Genomic DNA, 14629 nt, shown 5'->3' with positions numbered 1-14629 from the left:
TAAGAGAACTTGAATTAAATGCTTACATGCCTTGACCATAGACAGCACTTACCGCGCATCCAGATGCCAGAGCACAATCTTGCCGAAAATCGTATTCATAATCTCATCGTTGAAGTCATCAATGGCGATCACATTGAAGAAGCGCTGAAAACGCGGCGTCACTGTATTGCCCGTCGAGGGCGGTCCCATGGCCACAATCATCTGCAGATCGATTAGCTTCATGGGCACAATGTTCTTGCGATCATACCACATCATATGATCGAGCATCATGCGCAACAGCTCAATGGGCGGCTGTGCACCGTAGTTCTCCTTCAGCGGCATCGAGACATCGTCCACAAAGATGACAAAGTGACTATTCAGCGGTGGTCCGAAGACGCCTTTGCGTCTCTTATCCAGCTTGGACATTATAATATCCTGTGTCTGATTGGCGGACGTCTGCGCCGAGAAGCTGATGAAGAGCGGCTTGTACACAAGCAAATCCATTTTCTTTAGCATATAGTCGATGACATAGACGCTCTTGCCCGTGCCGGTGGGCCCGACTAACATCAGGGGATTGCCATGGCGCACCAGCAAATCCAATACGGCTGCTATGCGTACGCTCTCGTTGGTCTGGATGAGAATCTGGTTGACGGGTATATCGCGCGGCAGAGGCGGTGCTGAGTTGACATCGTCCTGCCAGGGCTTCCATTTGCCCTTGCCCTCCTTTATATAGCGATAATCAAACACCGAGCCCTGTTTGGGTATGGGAAATATGAAGGGCTTGGATAACGGCTCCACGTACAAATCCTCCGTAACGCCATACGTCTCGTAGAGGCTTTGCGGAAAAGTCTTCTCCATGAGCGCACGAAAGACAATATTAAATTTCTCCCGGCTCTCGGCAGTCAGCGAACCACCGATCGACCAAATTGCCGAGAATAGGAAAATGCCTTCGGTTTGCGCACGAAAGTCCAAGTCCGAAATGTTCGCCACATACTTTTCATCACGGAAATCATCGATGAAGCACTCAAAGAAATTCATCAAGCTGACCATCAGATTGGTGTCCGAAGTGGGCGCGATCTCACGCAGCCCCTTGCGCACCACGTACAAGAGGAGCGGACAGAAGCGCGAGATCATCATGGAGATGAGCTGTTTGCTAACGCTGTGGAAGGCAGCGGGCAGAGTGTTCTTCCAGGAGGTGACCAGCGGCTCCCAGCCCAGCGAGCTGGGCTCCAAATAGATCATGCCACAGCGTGAAACGGTGGCCGGCGAAGCCACCTCCAGATCCATCGGCTCGAATATCAAATTGGTCGTATTCGACAACTGAATAATCTCGCCGGACATTAGGCACAATTTCTTATTATCGTCCAGCACAGTGTTCATGTTCTCAATCCAAATGGCATCCACAGGTCCATCGAAGATAAGCCACTTTCGATCCGGAGTATCGGATACGGCAAAGATGCGATAATTCACAGCCAAGATGCCGTCACTCCACTCATGCGAGACGGCATCGAACTGGCCATACAGCTGGCCCATGGTTATAGCCTTCGGATTGATGATCGTGTATATGGCTCGATTCTCAGAGCCATCCTTTTTCTCCATGCACTCAAGCGCCTCGGCCAGGATGCGATATGTTGTGGTCTTGCCACCGAACGGATAGCCCACCAACATTAGGCCATGTCGCACCACAATCATCTCATACAGCTGCCAAATGAATGATATAAACACAAATCATTTTAGATTTCACTGTCTACCCACCTGCTGCACCTTCTCGAGTACGAACGGTGTGCATTGCTTGTTCTGCTTCTCACAGGCCATCATGGTGCACGCATTGAAGACGACGTAGTCAGCCTCGGGCAGGGTGACACCCGGGAACAGATCCGAGGTGATGCCCTGGAACAATGGTATGTCCTGATTCAAGAATTTGGGCAAATTGACATCCTTGATGGAGCGCAGCACAAGTATGTCCTCGCTCTCATCACGATAGCGCAGCTTCAATGCTCCAGCTGCCTTCAGCACAGACTTGACAGCTCGCATACCATAATCGTAATGGCACTGGGTGCTCAGCTGCTCGGAGCATAGACGGTAGGTGGCCACAATCTTCACCGAGAGTGGCTTGGCCCTCAGGAAGCCATAGGAGTACAATTCGATCTCGGAAATTAAGGCATAATCCGGCACCATCATAGCCACTGAGCGGAAGAGAGCCTAGGCGAGGCAAGCTAGGTTAGCAAACTCATTTTATCCTTCACAAAATCTTACCTTTAGATTATCGGGCAATTCCGATCGTCCTGCATAGCCGGGATTCATGGTAATGAAGACGGCACAAGTGGGATCCAGCGTTAGGGTCGTGCCCTCAAAGACCAAAGTGGGCGAGCCCGAGTTGATGCCACGCTGTATGGTGAGAATCTGTTGGGCGACCACGGACAACACCTCCAGATCGATACGATTGAACTCATCGAAACAGGACCAGGCGCCGCAGGAAGCCAAACCCTTAAAGAACTTGCCGAGAGCCAAGTAATCTAAGCCATCGGAGCAATTGAAGACGACGCACTGCTTGGCGACGGCCTTGGCCAAATCTTTGGTGGTCTCCGTTTTGCCCGTGCCAGCTGGACCCTCCGGAGCGCCGCCCAAATGCAGATTCAAGGCGGCAAACAAAGTTCGATAGCAGCGATCGGTCAATGGAGTAACCACTAATCGGGGAGTATTGCCCAAGTACTCATAGCCGTAGGGCAATGAGCAGTTGATCATGCGCGTATCCAAGTTGTTCTCCTCCCAGTAGTAGCGCAATTGGCACAGCCATTGAAAGTCCTGCAAGTCTTCGACCTCTTTCTCAACGATCTCTGCGAGTACATCGCGTGCATGGACATCGAGCACGACCAGAGCGCCCAGTGTAATACGATTCTGTGTGTTGAGATCACCTCTAACCAGATCGACGATCTTCATAATTTGATTCATGCATTTCTGCAGATATTTGGCCAAATTCTCCTTTGGTTTTTCGCTTAGGAAGCACTCAGTGATCTCTAGAGTCCAATAGGTCAGCGATATCGACTGGACGCACTGACCCGGCCAGCTAAGCACCCAAATGTTGCGCTGCATCTTAACGTAGCTGTAGAATGCCTCCGATATCTTCTGATGCAAACTCTTTTTCATGTCAATCTCAAGCTCCAGCAGCCACTTCTCCACCTGACCGCGTGCCTTGGCCGTCGAAATGACGTCGGCCAGCACGACTACTTCGCGCTCCGACGAACGCATCGCCGTGACCTCCAATTCCTCGGTGAAGGTGAGCGAGCCAATGCCCTCGAAGCACTTCTTGAGATGCGGCTGTACGCGCGTGGGATCCTTCGTTTCCGACAAAATTTCGAGCAGCTCGTCGTTGGACAGAAAGAAGAAGCGCGGAAAGTACAAACGCTTCTTCTCCAAGTAGGCATTGAGACCCTTCTGTATGATCTCGAGCAGATTATATGCCCGCTTCAGCTTGTCATTCATCTTGTCGATTTGGACAACGGTCATCACGCGTGGATCCAGTGAGACCTGCTTCATCAGCTCCTTCCAAATCTGTGACGAGTGCAAAAGAGTGGATATTGAGTTGACATCAGAGACTTGAACTACTCAAGCAACACAAAGTGGACGTCGAGTGACTAACCCTATACGCTGTAGGAAAATTCTAAACTAGTCTAAGGACGACCCTTGTTTCAGACGATTATGAGATGAGTAAATGCTTTTATAATTGCTTAACTTTTGCTTAAGCTCGTCAAATTCAGAGCTTAACCCTTTTAACTACTACGCCCACTTGGTACAGGGTATCTAGAGAAGCAACCCACCTTATCGACAGCACTGAAGCGACGTCCCTCCTCGGGCATTTGTTGCTGAATGTCTGGACTGCTGAAAATGGGCTCCAGATACATCCAGGTGGACTGCACGCGCAGCCACTCGTCCAATATCTCCTGCAGCAGCATCAGCTTCGCCTCCCACTTGCTGCAAGTGCACAAAACGAGCATTAGTAAGGGGTGTGTGCGTGTGTGTGTGCGTGTGTGGGAGTGTGATTGACATTGACAAGTGCAGAACAAACAGGCTGAGAGTGCACTCACAGTATTTCCGCCTCGAATGGCTTGATGTAGGGTGAGCTCTTCATTGTCTGCGTCTTGATGATTTGATCGTCCAACAAAATTTGTATGTCGTCCACGGCGGACAGCTTAAAGGTACCAGAATCCCTGCGGGAGACATTTCAATTAGAGTCGACACACACACACAGTCAGGTGTGCAGGGCAAATGTTACCTGTATGGCGATATGCCAAACTCAACGCCCTCCCATTCGTTGACCATTTTGGCCATGGCCTTTTCAAGGTTATTCTCCTTGGTGGCACTCTCCGAGATGGCTTCAAACTTGGGCACATACTCATCCAGCTGATAGTCAATAATCTTCTCCAGCGTCAGCTCCGGCGACACTTTGATGGGGAAGCCGATAATTTCGGACACCTGCTCCCAATGGCGCGCCTTCATGCCTGGATTGCCGAGGGTATTTATGATGGGCATATGTCCGCGGAAGAGTTCCATTTGCTCTTTGACATCCATGATGAGCTGCATGGTAATGGGATGATCGTACATCTGCTTCTCCAGCTTTTGCACAATGCGATAAAAGTTGGACACATCCTGGTCAATCTCGTCCGGATCAAAGGAGCCCACTTGCGAGTACATCCACAGCTCCCACTTGTCAATGAAGTCCTGGCCCGCATCGAACAGATTCTTGTAGGGCTTGAGCTGATCGTGCGCCTTCTTGCGCACTGAATATTGGGATAGATCCCAGCCATAAGATGTCTCCTCCTCGTTTATCTGATCGATGGTCTCCATGGCATTGACCAGTCGCTGATCCAGCAAGCCGGCTCGCTTCTTATACTTCGACAGCTGCTTAATGTCGCCCCACGTATCGTACAGCTGCACCTGGTCGTAGTAGCTCTGCAGCTCGCGACGAAACATCTCGATGCGTTTCTTGAGTAGCTCTTGGTACTCGATCACCTTCTCGGCGATGATGAGGCGATGCTGCTCAAAGACTGACGCCAATTTCAAATACCATTGGAAGGAGTTGCTATTGTTCTTGATCTCCAGCGGGGAGTACAGCGTGTGATCCATTAGCCAAAGGATTTCGCTCATGTTGACCTTCAGGCGTCCCTCCATTTCGGGCACCAGATTCTCCTCGGCATGCACCACATATGCTTTCAGTTCCATTAGCTCAGCCGTATCCTTGGGCACAGTAAGCGCCTTCTTCGCTATCATATCGTACTCCTTGCCCAGCCGGGAGATGCGCGCCTGCTGATCGCTCACCATGCGAGCGAGCAGATCTGTCTGGATCTGTCTGGCCAGCGATTCGACATGCACAATAAAATTATCCCGATGGAATTCATAGAGGCCCATACGTATGACGCCCCAGACCTCCTTCGCAATGCGATCCTCCTTCTCTCGGTATTCGTAAACCATATCCGTGTACTGCTGGAAGGTAGCATTGCCGTCCATAAAGCGAGCAACACGCTCCGAATCCATGCCATTGATCAGATCAATGAACGCATCAAAGTCCTGCAAACGGAGCTCGGGACCAATGCGCTGCTCCTCGAGCATCATGCATATTCTATTCTTCGTATCGGCAACAATACTATCCGGCACGGTGGGCGTTAGGAACAACTTCTTCGATATCTTCAGATCCGTATAGAGTTTACCCTCGATGCGTGGCAACATCTGCACCGAATGCACAATCGAATCAATCACGCGCAAAAGTTCACTTTGTATTTTCGAGAAGCTCGGATTGAATGTGATCGTATCCTCATCCGCCAATATACAGGCGATCTCAAAGCCAGGATTTGATTTCTGTGTGTGGCAAAATGGAAAAGGTTAACATTTTCAGAGACTGCTTCGTGGTGGACTCAATTGTTTTTCCTTAGTATGTATTTGGTAAACAAGGAAAGCTAGATTTGCTTAACCTTATCTTAGAAGTTCGATTGGCATAGATTTTTTTCAGTTGGGTTAATAAGAGATTAGATTAGTTTGCATTAAATTAGATTAGGTGAACTTAAATTTAGCCAAAGAATCATTGCAAAGGAAAAAAGTTGAACAATTTCCTTAAGACTTCAAGAGTTTAGTTCGTCAAGACCAAAGAGCGAACTCAAATAGATTTGATTTACTAACAAATGTCAAAGGCGTATTACGCTTTCCTTATTCACTTTTAATCAAAAGGAATACTTCCTTCCGTCTGAGCCTTGCGGACTGACTGCATTACACCAAGCCCAGACCATTTGGCCAGAGCGCTAGTTGGCGACTTGGCAAGCTCAGTGATTACCAACTGGATTCCTGGATTACCCAAGTCAATTAGGGGCCCTTAAGTACTTACACCGAAATCGCAAACGTAATTGGCAAATGCGTTAAGGCTGCGTATGCAAATGTCCTCGAGCTGTTGGGTCATCAATGCGGCGACACAGTTGAAGAAGCGCTTCACCAATGTCATGCGTCGTATATCCGGCAATTGGCCACGTTTGCTGGCCTTTAACAAAGTCGTGTGTATCTCACCATACCAGACATCCTCCAGCATGTTCTTGCCATTTTCGATGTGATTGCCGCATGTATACTGTGTGTGCCGAGGAACTCAATTAAGATATACACTCCAAATTGAATTTTCTGTATTAGTGCAACTCACGATAAAGCTGAATAAAGGGAATGGCTCTTCGACCTTGCTCAGCTCATCAATGTTGACCAAGGTTTTGTTGCTGTACTTCAAGCTCCACACTTCCAGAATGCTGGCCACGCTGCGATGGATGGAAAACAAAGTGGTTTTCAAGCGATTGCGATTCTCATCATAGCTGGAACGAGAGAGAGAGACGAAACAGTTTTTGAAATTTGATTAGATTGCCAATAAAGAGAGTTAGGGTTGAGAGGTTCGGATACAGGATACAGATTATATTAGTAATAATGAAAGTATAAGTTATAATAATGAAAATGAAAATGATAATGACAAAGATAATAATAATGATAATGATAATGATAATGATAATGATAATGATAATGATAATGATAATGATAATGATAATGATAATGATAATGATAATGATAATGATAATGATAATGATAATGATAATGATAATGATAATGATAATGATAATGATAATGATAATGATAATGATAATGATAATGATAATGATAATGATAATGATAATGATAATGATAATGATAATGATAATGATAATGATAATGATAATGATAATGATAATGATAATGATAATGATAATGATAATGATAATGATAATGATAATGATAATGATAATGATAATGATAATGATAATGATAATGATAATGATAATGATAATGATAATGATAATGATAATGATAATGATAATGATAATGATAATGATAATGATAATGATAATGATAATGATAATGATAATGATAATGATAATGATAATGATAATGATAATGATAATGATAATGATAATGATAATGATAATGATAATGATAATGATAATGATAATGATAATGATAATGATAATGATAATGATAATGATAATGATAATGATAATGATAATGATAATGATAATGATAATGATAATGATAATGATAATGATAATGATAATGATAATGATAATGATAATGATAATGATAATGATAATGATAATGATAATGATAATGATAATGATAATGATAATGATAATGATAATGATAATGATAATGATAATGATAATGATAATGATAATGATAATGATAATGATAATGATAATGATAATGATAATGATAATGATAATGATAATGATAATGATAATGATAATGATAATGATAATGATAATGATAATGATAATGATAATGATAATGATAATGATAATGATAATGATAATGATAATGATAATGATAATGATAATGATAATGATAATGATAATGATAATGATAATGCTAATGCTAATGCTAATGCTAATGCTAATGCTAATGCTAATGACAATGACAATTCCAATGGCAATGCTAATTCTAATGAAAATTACCATTCTGAAATGACAAGAGAAATAAAAATACTGAAAAAATACTAGAAATACCAATCACAATGAGAATAATATATACTTAAATATTACTAATAATTATACCAATGACAATAACAATGCTAATGCAATATATATGGAAATTGGGAAAGTTTCTCATTGAATCATTTCTTTTTATGCAAATTCTGAGAGCTCGGAAAAACTTTTCAGTTGAGCTGCTTTTAACACGGCCCATTAGGCAACGCATTGGTCCAAAGCGAAAAACGCCTACGCCTAACTTGCCCTACATTTTAATGAAGCCAAATGCTTTTGGCTATAAATTAGAGGAGCTCCAAGCCCTCCCCCTACCACACACACACACTAGCAGAAGCATTTATCGATGGGCGACCCACTTGGGCAGTTGCACAACAAAACTTTTGGCCTTTGACCGCGCCACACCTCGCTGTGACCAGCGTGCTTTCAGCGGCAAGTTCAATTCATTTTTAAGCATATCCTTTTTACAACTTATGTCTGCCACTCCCACTGCCACCCCACTATCGCAGCAGCTTTACTGTTGCTCATCAAATGTCAAACCAATACACAGGAGAACTTAACTTTTGCTCAGAATGCTTCTTCGTCTTTTCTTGTTTTTTTTTTTTTGGTTGCCACGCCTGCTCCACAAAGCAATAGCTACTCCCTAAAAGCCACGCCCCCTCACCCCCTTTTGGAATACCCACTGGTTTTCCATTTCCGCAGGAGCAGCCATTGTAGTGCGGTTAAAAAGTTTTTTGGCACGACGCAAAGCGATTTCTCGCGTTTCCCATGGCTGGCAGCTCTTAATAAAGTCGCGACAACTTTTCCAACCAGCTACTATATATAGTATATATATACTAAATATACACATATATGTAAGATATATGTATATAAGAAACTTATTGTCAAGTTATTTTATCAAATTTAGCGCCAGGACAAATCATTTTGAATGAAATTCACCTTTTTCAAGAGCTGACAGACACGTGTGTGTGTGTGTGTGGGCGTGTGCGTGTCAGTGTGTGTGTAATTGCATGTCAATTGCATGGCTATATAAACTCCCTCTCAATTTTGAAAACTTTTTAACGACCTTAAAGGGTCCCTCAATTGCCAAGCGAAACGATTTACGTTTCCAAAGTTAAAACACATTTTAACAGCTCAACATTTTTCTTGTTAATCTGTGGAAATTTAAGTTCTCTGCATCTACATTATATATTATAAATTTAATATTCAAAATTAATTTTAGATATTTTTAAAATTTTAAATTTAAAAAAATTATTAAGAATAAAAACTAATATATATATTTCTATAAATGCAGTAAAAAAATTTAATTGTCTTATTATTTTTTATTTGATTAATATAATAAATAAAAAATAATATTTTTATTAGTATATATACAGTAAAAAATTTGAATTGAATTTTATTTATAATAATTTTTTATGTTTAAATTTAATATATTTTTCATATTTGTATTTAAAATAATTTTGTTACAATTTATTTTCCCAAGTATTTTTAATATTATTTTTATATTGCTTTTGCTTTTTTTCAGAAGAAATTGTAACAAAATTATTTTAAAATTATATATGAAAAATCAAATTTAAATGCAGAACATAGAAATATTGTTCACTAAAAAAAGTTGTAATTCATAAGTTTTTAATTTTCAGAAACTAATAAAAAAATAAAAAAATTTAAAAAAAAAACTTGTTTAGCTAACATTCAAAATAATTTAATATTCATGTTAAGCTTCCATATGAGTCAAACAACTCTCGCATATTGATCTTAAATAAAAATAAAGTATAAGCTCACCGATATCGAAAATGATTCATTAACTTTTCAATTTCTCGGCGCTCAGCCGTATCGAACTTCAGTGGAGCCCCCTCCTGGGTCAAGCGATCCAGGACCGAATGACGCAAAACGAAGTCGACGACAGCTTTCTTCATGGCAAACACATAGTCGGAGCGCACCTCGGCAATGTTCTCGATAAAAGCTGAATCCCATTTCTTCAAGAGTGCCGGCACCAGGTTGTCAATTCTGCCAAGGAAAGCATTTAGTACATCTACTGATATGATGTCAGGCGCTTACCGCTTCAGGGTCTTCTTGCTGATGGTCGAGACGTGAATGGTGTCGATGCCGTGTTTAATATAGTAATAATAGCGTAAGACTTCACGTTCGCCTTGATCGGGAAAAAGGCTTTGCCCGTCAGACCACTCCTGATCATCATCCATATGCAAGATCAGCTCTACGAGCTTCGTACGGAAATGCTCGCGTTCCTGCCGCATCACCATATAGTTGGACGAGGCTTTACTTCTGGACTCACCTTCTTCGGCTTTGTCGGCTAGCTTGCGGCGTGATCGAGACTTCGCGCAGGTCAAACTCTCAGGCATATCAGATAACATTTGGCCATCAAACAAATGGCTGGTACATTCGGGCATGTTCAATTCGTACCACAGACGACGCGATTTATAATCCGCGTTCGCCTTGGATTGTAGAATGCTTTCTAGTACATCTGGTTTGGGTCGTGTATATAGCATTTTCGATTTGCTGCAGATGCGTCGAACCCCGCAGACAGACGTAAAACTGGGTATATTCTTATTTGGATTTTGCTTATCCATCTTGTTTATGTGCGGTTTTCAAAGTTGGCGCACAACAACAGCGACAAGGTGGCAGCACTGGTCAGAAATATATATTTTTATCGAGTATAAATAGTTTCAGTGATGCTTTCGATTCATCGAAAGCAGCACAGATGTGTAAGCTGTCAAATCGATAGGTATGTCGATAATAACTAGAAAGCACAAAAGTAGTTTTCTCAATTAATTTACTTTAAATAAGTATTACACAAGCAAAGAATTTAACTTACGTTCAGTTAGTTAATTGCATGAGCACCACAGATAGTAGGGCTATCAAATCGATAGCCAAACAAAAAGCCGGTGCCCGAAAAATGCACTAAAAAACACCACATAATACTATATCAAAATTAAATACAGGAAACAAAGTATTGCACAAGCAAAACAACATGCAAAGCAATCAACTTGCAATTAGTTTAATATAATAGTTAATTGTAATATTAATAATTGTTAACAATCTCTTTTCACTGTTTGAAGAGCCACAACCGGTGTGCGCACTTACCAACGTATTGAAAACAAATGCAAATTACACGCACGCCCATTGAGAGTTAAAATTCAAAATTGATTAAACAATTTTGTTGTATAGCAAAACAAAACAAAAAACATCACCGTTGTCCCTGGCAGCAGGCCAAGCGCAACAAGTAACGCCATTTCATAATCCGAAACATAGAAATTAGAACCGGTCAATAGCTACAAAATTACAGTAAACAAATTTTAGAAAAATTATCAAAATGTTGCTACATAAAAGTTTTGTTCACGCTTTTCATACCACGCGCAAACTGTGCACTGCTGGAGCCGGATTGGAGAAGAGCGCCTTATCCGCGTTACGAAAAAAGACGGGATATACGTTTGCCAATTGCAAAAAGGCGCTCGCATTGCATAACAACGATGTCACACAGGTGGGCGATGCAGTTTTATATACATATATACAGTTAGTTTTATATATGATTAGTTATGATTCGCACATTTGCAGGCAGAGAAATGGTTGCACGAGCAGGCGCAGTCTTTGGGCTGGTCAAAAGCCACCAAATTGTCGGATCGCGTCACCACACAGGGCCTAGTCGGCATCCTTGTCAGCGGAAATCGTGGCTCCATGGTCGAACTTAACTGCGAAACGGATTTTGTGGCACGCAATGATACGTTCAAACGTTTTGTGGATCATGTTTCACGCATTGTTTTGCACTACACGGATCTCACAGAGTTCGATGGTGATTTGTGGAAGGTAATGAAGAAGTAGTTTGATTAGTAATATGACATATGAAAGAATGCTTGGAAGTGATTGAAAGCTTTATATAACATAAAGATGCGATCAGTTTCCGTTTTATGGAACGCCTATATAGAATATATTTTACTTTCATATATTATTATACTACGAATGCTTGCTATAGAAAAACGGATCTTTCAGATGATTCCTTAAGATAAATTGTTGCGTCTTTAAACAACTTCAAGAAATGTTACTGCAGAATTATATTTATGTATACATTTTCTGTGTATATTATATGTATATTTCATTTGTTCACAGCTCGGCTTTGACTCGGAGGCTCTGAAGAACTTGGAGACGCCGCAAGGCGGCTCACTGGCCGATCATCTGGCGCTGCTTATTGGTGCGATGGGTGAGAATGCCAGCATTAGGCGCGCTCTTTGCTTTAAGGTCAACAACGATTTGAGACTGGCGGGCTATGCTCATCCGGCGCCAACGAATGTCAGCACCACACAGAATATTACGCAGGTGGGCAAATATGGTGCCATTGTTGCCTTTCGTTCGCAGCATGATGTCGACGATCACGAAATCCAGAAAGGCATATGCCAGCAAATTGTGGGTATGAAACCGCTTAAAGTGGGCGAATACGGCAAGGATGTACCGGCAGAGAATAAGGATGATGAGACCTGCCTCATACATCAGGAATATCTACTGGATGCGGACAAAACCGTTGGCGAGGTGCTCAAAGAGAATGCCATTGAGATCGTCGACTACCATCGCTTTGAATGCGGTGAACGGACGCAGCGAGACATCAAAGAGATCATTCGTGCCCAGCAACAGAACAGCAACTGAAAACAGATGACCCGATCCTGGATCCGACGTAGTATTCAAATTTTGTTGTACTCTTGAATATGTAAATTCTGGCTAGCAAATACAAAGATTATGAAGGCAACATACATATGAAGACGAATACTGAAAAAAACTTGTTGCCTTTTTGAATTGTATGCGTCATGCTACCGCGGGGGTTGCACGAATGCGGGAAGCACGCTTCAGTGCCTCCTACTGGCTGCCTCGGCCGCTGCCACTGCCTCTGCTATTGTCCACTGTGCCTACCTCTGCTTCGGCCTATACCTCTGCTGCTGTCTCTGCCTTCCATGCCGTTGGCATAGAAAGGCCTGTTTATGAATCGAGTTTTGTTCTGCTTGTGGTAATTACCCGCACGTCACATTTGGACCCTAAAATAAGATATGCGGAAACACAGGTGTTTAGTGTAACAGAACCTTTTCTCTTCTCCTATCTTTCTCTTTCTCTCTTTCATTCGCTCGCCGAACTTTGCAATGACCCTTCCAATTGGAATTTCAATATGAAAAGGAAGTAAACGCTTTTTTTTTTGTTGAGTGTTAATCCTAAAATACTGAACAGAGATTTGAAGTGTTCCCATATCATTAGTTAAGTAGAAAGCTGGGTGCATAGTTATAATCAGCTATAAAGCAGGGATTTCAGATATCAGTATATCACTTTAGCTGATACACTATATACTATATACTAGGCAAAACCCAAGCATACATCAATATATTTCAAATAAGACTAATATCAAATTGAAACCCTAAATAGTAGCAAGCCATGTTAAAAGATCTGTCAGAGACTCTCGACAGGCCTAATTGACAAATATAAAGCAAATAGTAAAATCTAATAAAAATGGATTATTTGGATCTAGACTCTTTTCGTTCCAGGTATAGCGATATAACGGTAACGGCTGTGCCCGCCAAACGAAACAAGGTGGATGAAGAAGAGCGTCTGCCAGAGCTCTGGGATGCAGCTGGAAGTGGAGTGGAAATGACGCCGGCTGCACGCGTGGAAATCATACCAATAAACATGCCAAGTGTGCCAAGCAAGTCGATGATGATGCAACAGCAGCACCAGCAACAGCAGCAGCAGCATCATCAGCAAAAGTTAAGTCAGGAGGCTGTTGCCTACTCGAATGAATATCAACAGGTGTTGGCCAAACTGGAGTATACGAAGTATGTGCAGGCGCAGCTGCAGCTGATGTCCAATAGCAATGGGTTTGGTGAGCTGCTCTATGGCTTGACTGGCAACCAAATGCAACTGCCCAGCAACGAAGCCAACGGCATTTCGAACGGCGGCAACATTGTGGACACCTATGACAATCTGTTAAGTGTCATTGCGGAAATGCAGAGCAATTTGGGTCCAACGGCAATTGGTTTGCGTGCTCCAAAGGAGCGACTGTTGCGTGATATAGCCCATGCTCGTGTCCTGGTTAGGGAATGCATTCTAATGCTAATGCGCGATCATCAACATCAGCAGCACCAGCACCAGCAAGCGAGCGGCGAGTGACGTCACAATACGACGTGTTAATTGCCTGTCTTTGTTTTCACAGTGTGTGACATAATAAAACAGCAAAGCAGCAACAACATGCGTGAAGTTCCCAGAACTAACACACACATATACACAAACGTGATATTCACACTTGGCGCTTTGTACACACACTTAAACATGCTCTTCACACTCCGCTCACTCACACATTCATGTGCAATGGTCACACACCAACAGCCAACAAAAAAACGCCTTTAGGCACTCTCACACACTAATATGCAACGAAAGGGTCACGAAATATCGACTTCGACGTCGACGGCGCTGCCTATGATGAAGCTCTCTCCCATAGTTATACAGTGGTCACACTCCAGCTCTGCCCAAAAGGCTCACAAAACAAAACGACGTTGCTGCTGCTGTTACCGTCGCTGCTTTGACATGCGACGAAGCCGCGCTTCAATTGAAGTTCGTGCGCTGTGTACGCG

The 14629-nt window shown here is 42.6% G+C and overlaps 3 protein-coding genes across 4 annotated transcripts in view; 2 read left to right on the top strand and 1 right to left on the bottom strand.

The window, feature by feature from the left end:
• The window catches only part of LOC111599542 (dynein heavy chain 7, axonemal), a 29914-nt gene extending 19169 nt beyond the window's left edge, over positions 1-10745 (bottom strand). The window contains exons 1-10 of the mRNA XM_030224452.1: positions 10071-10745; positions 9795-10019; positions 6656-6818; positions 6353-6586; positions 4253-5832; positions 4065-4187; positions 3798-3951; positions 2236-3531; positions 1735-2181; positions 53-1680 (exon numbers count right to left, since the gene is read on the bottom strand). Coding sequence (XP_030080312.1) covers positions 53-1680; positions 1735-2181; positions 2236-3531; positions 3798-3951; positions 4065-4187; positions 4253-5832; positions 6353-6586; positions 6656-6818; positions 9795-10019; positions 10071-10600 — 6380 coding nt within the window. The 5' untranslated portion in view covers positions 10601-10745. The remainder of the gene's footprint in view (positions 1-52; positions 1681-1734; positions 2182-2235; positions 3532-3797; positions 3952-4064; positions 4188-4252; positions 5833-6352; positions 6587-6655; positions 6819-9794; positions 10020-10070) is intronic.
• Positions 10746-10765: 20 nt separating this feature from the next.
• On the top strand, positions 10766-12777 carry LOC111594941 (elongation factor Ts, mitochondrial). 2 transcript variants are annotated; one of them, XM_023308434.2, is made up of 3 exons: positions 10766-11511; positions 11586-11834; positions 12135-12777. In XM_023308434.2, exons 1-3 carry the CDS (start codon positions 11344-11346, stop codon positions 12663-12665), a joined length of 948 nt encoding a protein of 315 aa, XP_023164202.2. In that variant the 5' UTR covers positions 10766-11343; the 3' UTR covers positions 12666-12777. The 2 variants fall into 2 exon arrangements, with proteins under 2 accessions (XP_023164202.2, XP_030080314.1); XM_030224454.1 differs by having other exon boundaries at positions 11430-11511; positions 11565-11834.
• A 693-nt stretch (positions 12778-13470) lies between these two features.
• LOC111594943 lies at positions 13471-14551 on the top strand. The gene has a single exon (XM_023308437.2). It carries the CDS (start codon positions 13512-13514, stop codon positions 14166-14168), a length of 657 nt encoding a protein of 218 aa, XP_023164205.2. The 5' UTR covers positions 13471-13511; the 3' UTR covers positions 14169-14551.
• Positions 14552-14629: the final 78 nt, after the last annotated feature.

The sequence above is a fragment of the Drosophila hydei genome, unplaced genomic scaffold (assembly GCF_003285905.1).
Source record: "Drosophila hydei strain 15085-1641.00,03,60 unplaced genomic scaffold, DhydRS2 tig00008114-arrow-pilon, whole genome shotgun sequence".
Taxonomy (NCBI): Eukaryota; Metazoa; Arthropoda; class Insecta; order Diptera; family Drosophilidae; genus Drosophila; species Drosophila hydei.
The sequence above is the reverse complement of the archived record's forward strand: the minus strand, read 5'-3'. Positions and strand labels throughout refer to the sequence as shown.

What these genes read in the sequence shown, in the direction of transcription:
- LOC111594941 (XM_023308434.2), top strand. Translation starts at nt 11,344, where the DNA reads ATGTTGCTACATAAAAGTTTTGTTCACGCTTTTCATACCACGCGCAAA. An exon ending in ATAACAACGATGTCACACAG is followed by an intron (nt 11,512 to 11,585) that starts GTGGGCGATGCA and finishes GCACATTTGCAG; the next exon opens with GCAGAGAAATGGTTGCACGA. An exon ending in TCGATGGTGATTTGTGGAAG is followed by an intron (nt 11,835 to 12,134) that starts GTAATGAAGAAG and finishes ATTTGTTCACAG; the next exon opens with CTCGGCTTTGACTCGGAGGC.
- LOC111594943 (XM_023308437.2), top strand. Translation starts at nt 13,512, where the DNA reads ATGGATTATTTGGATCTAGACTCTTTTCGTTCCAGGTATAGCGATATA.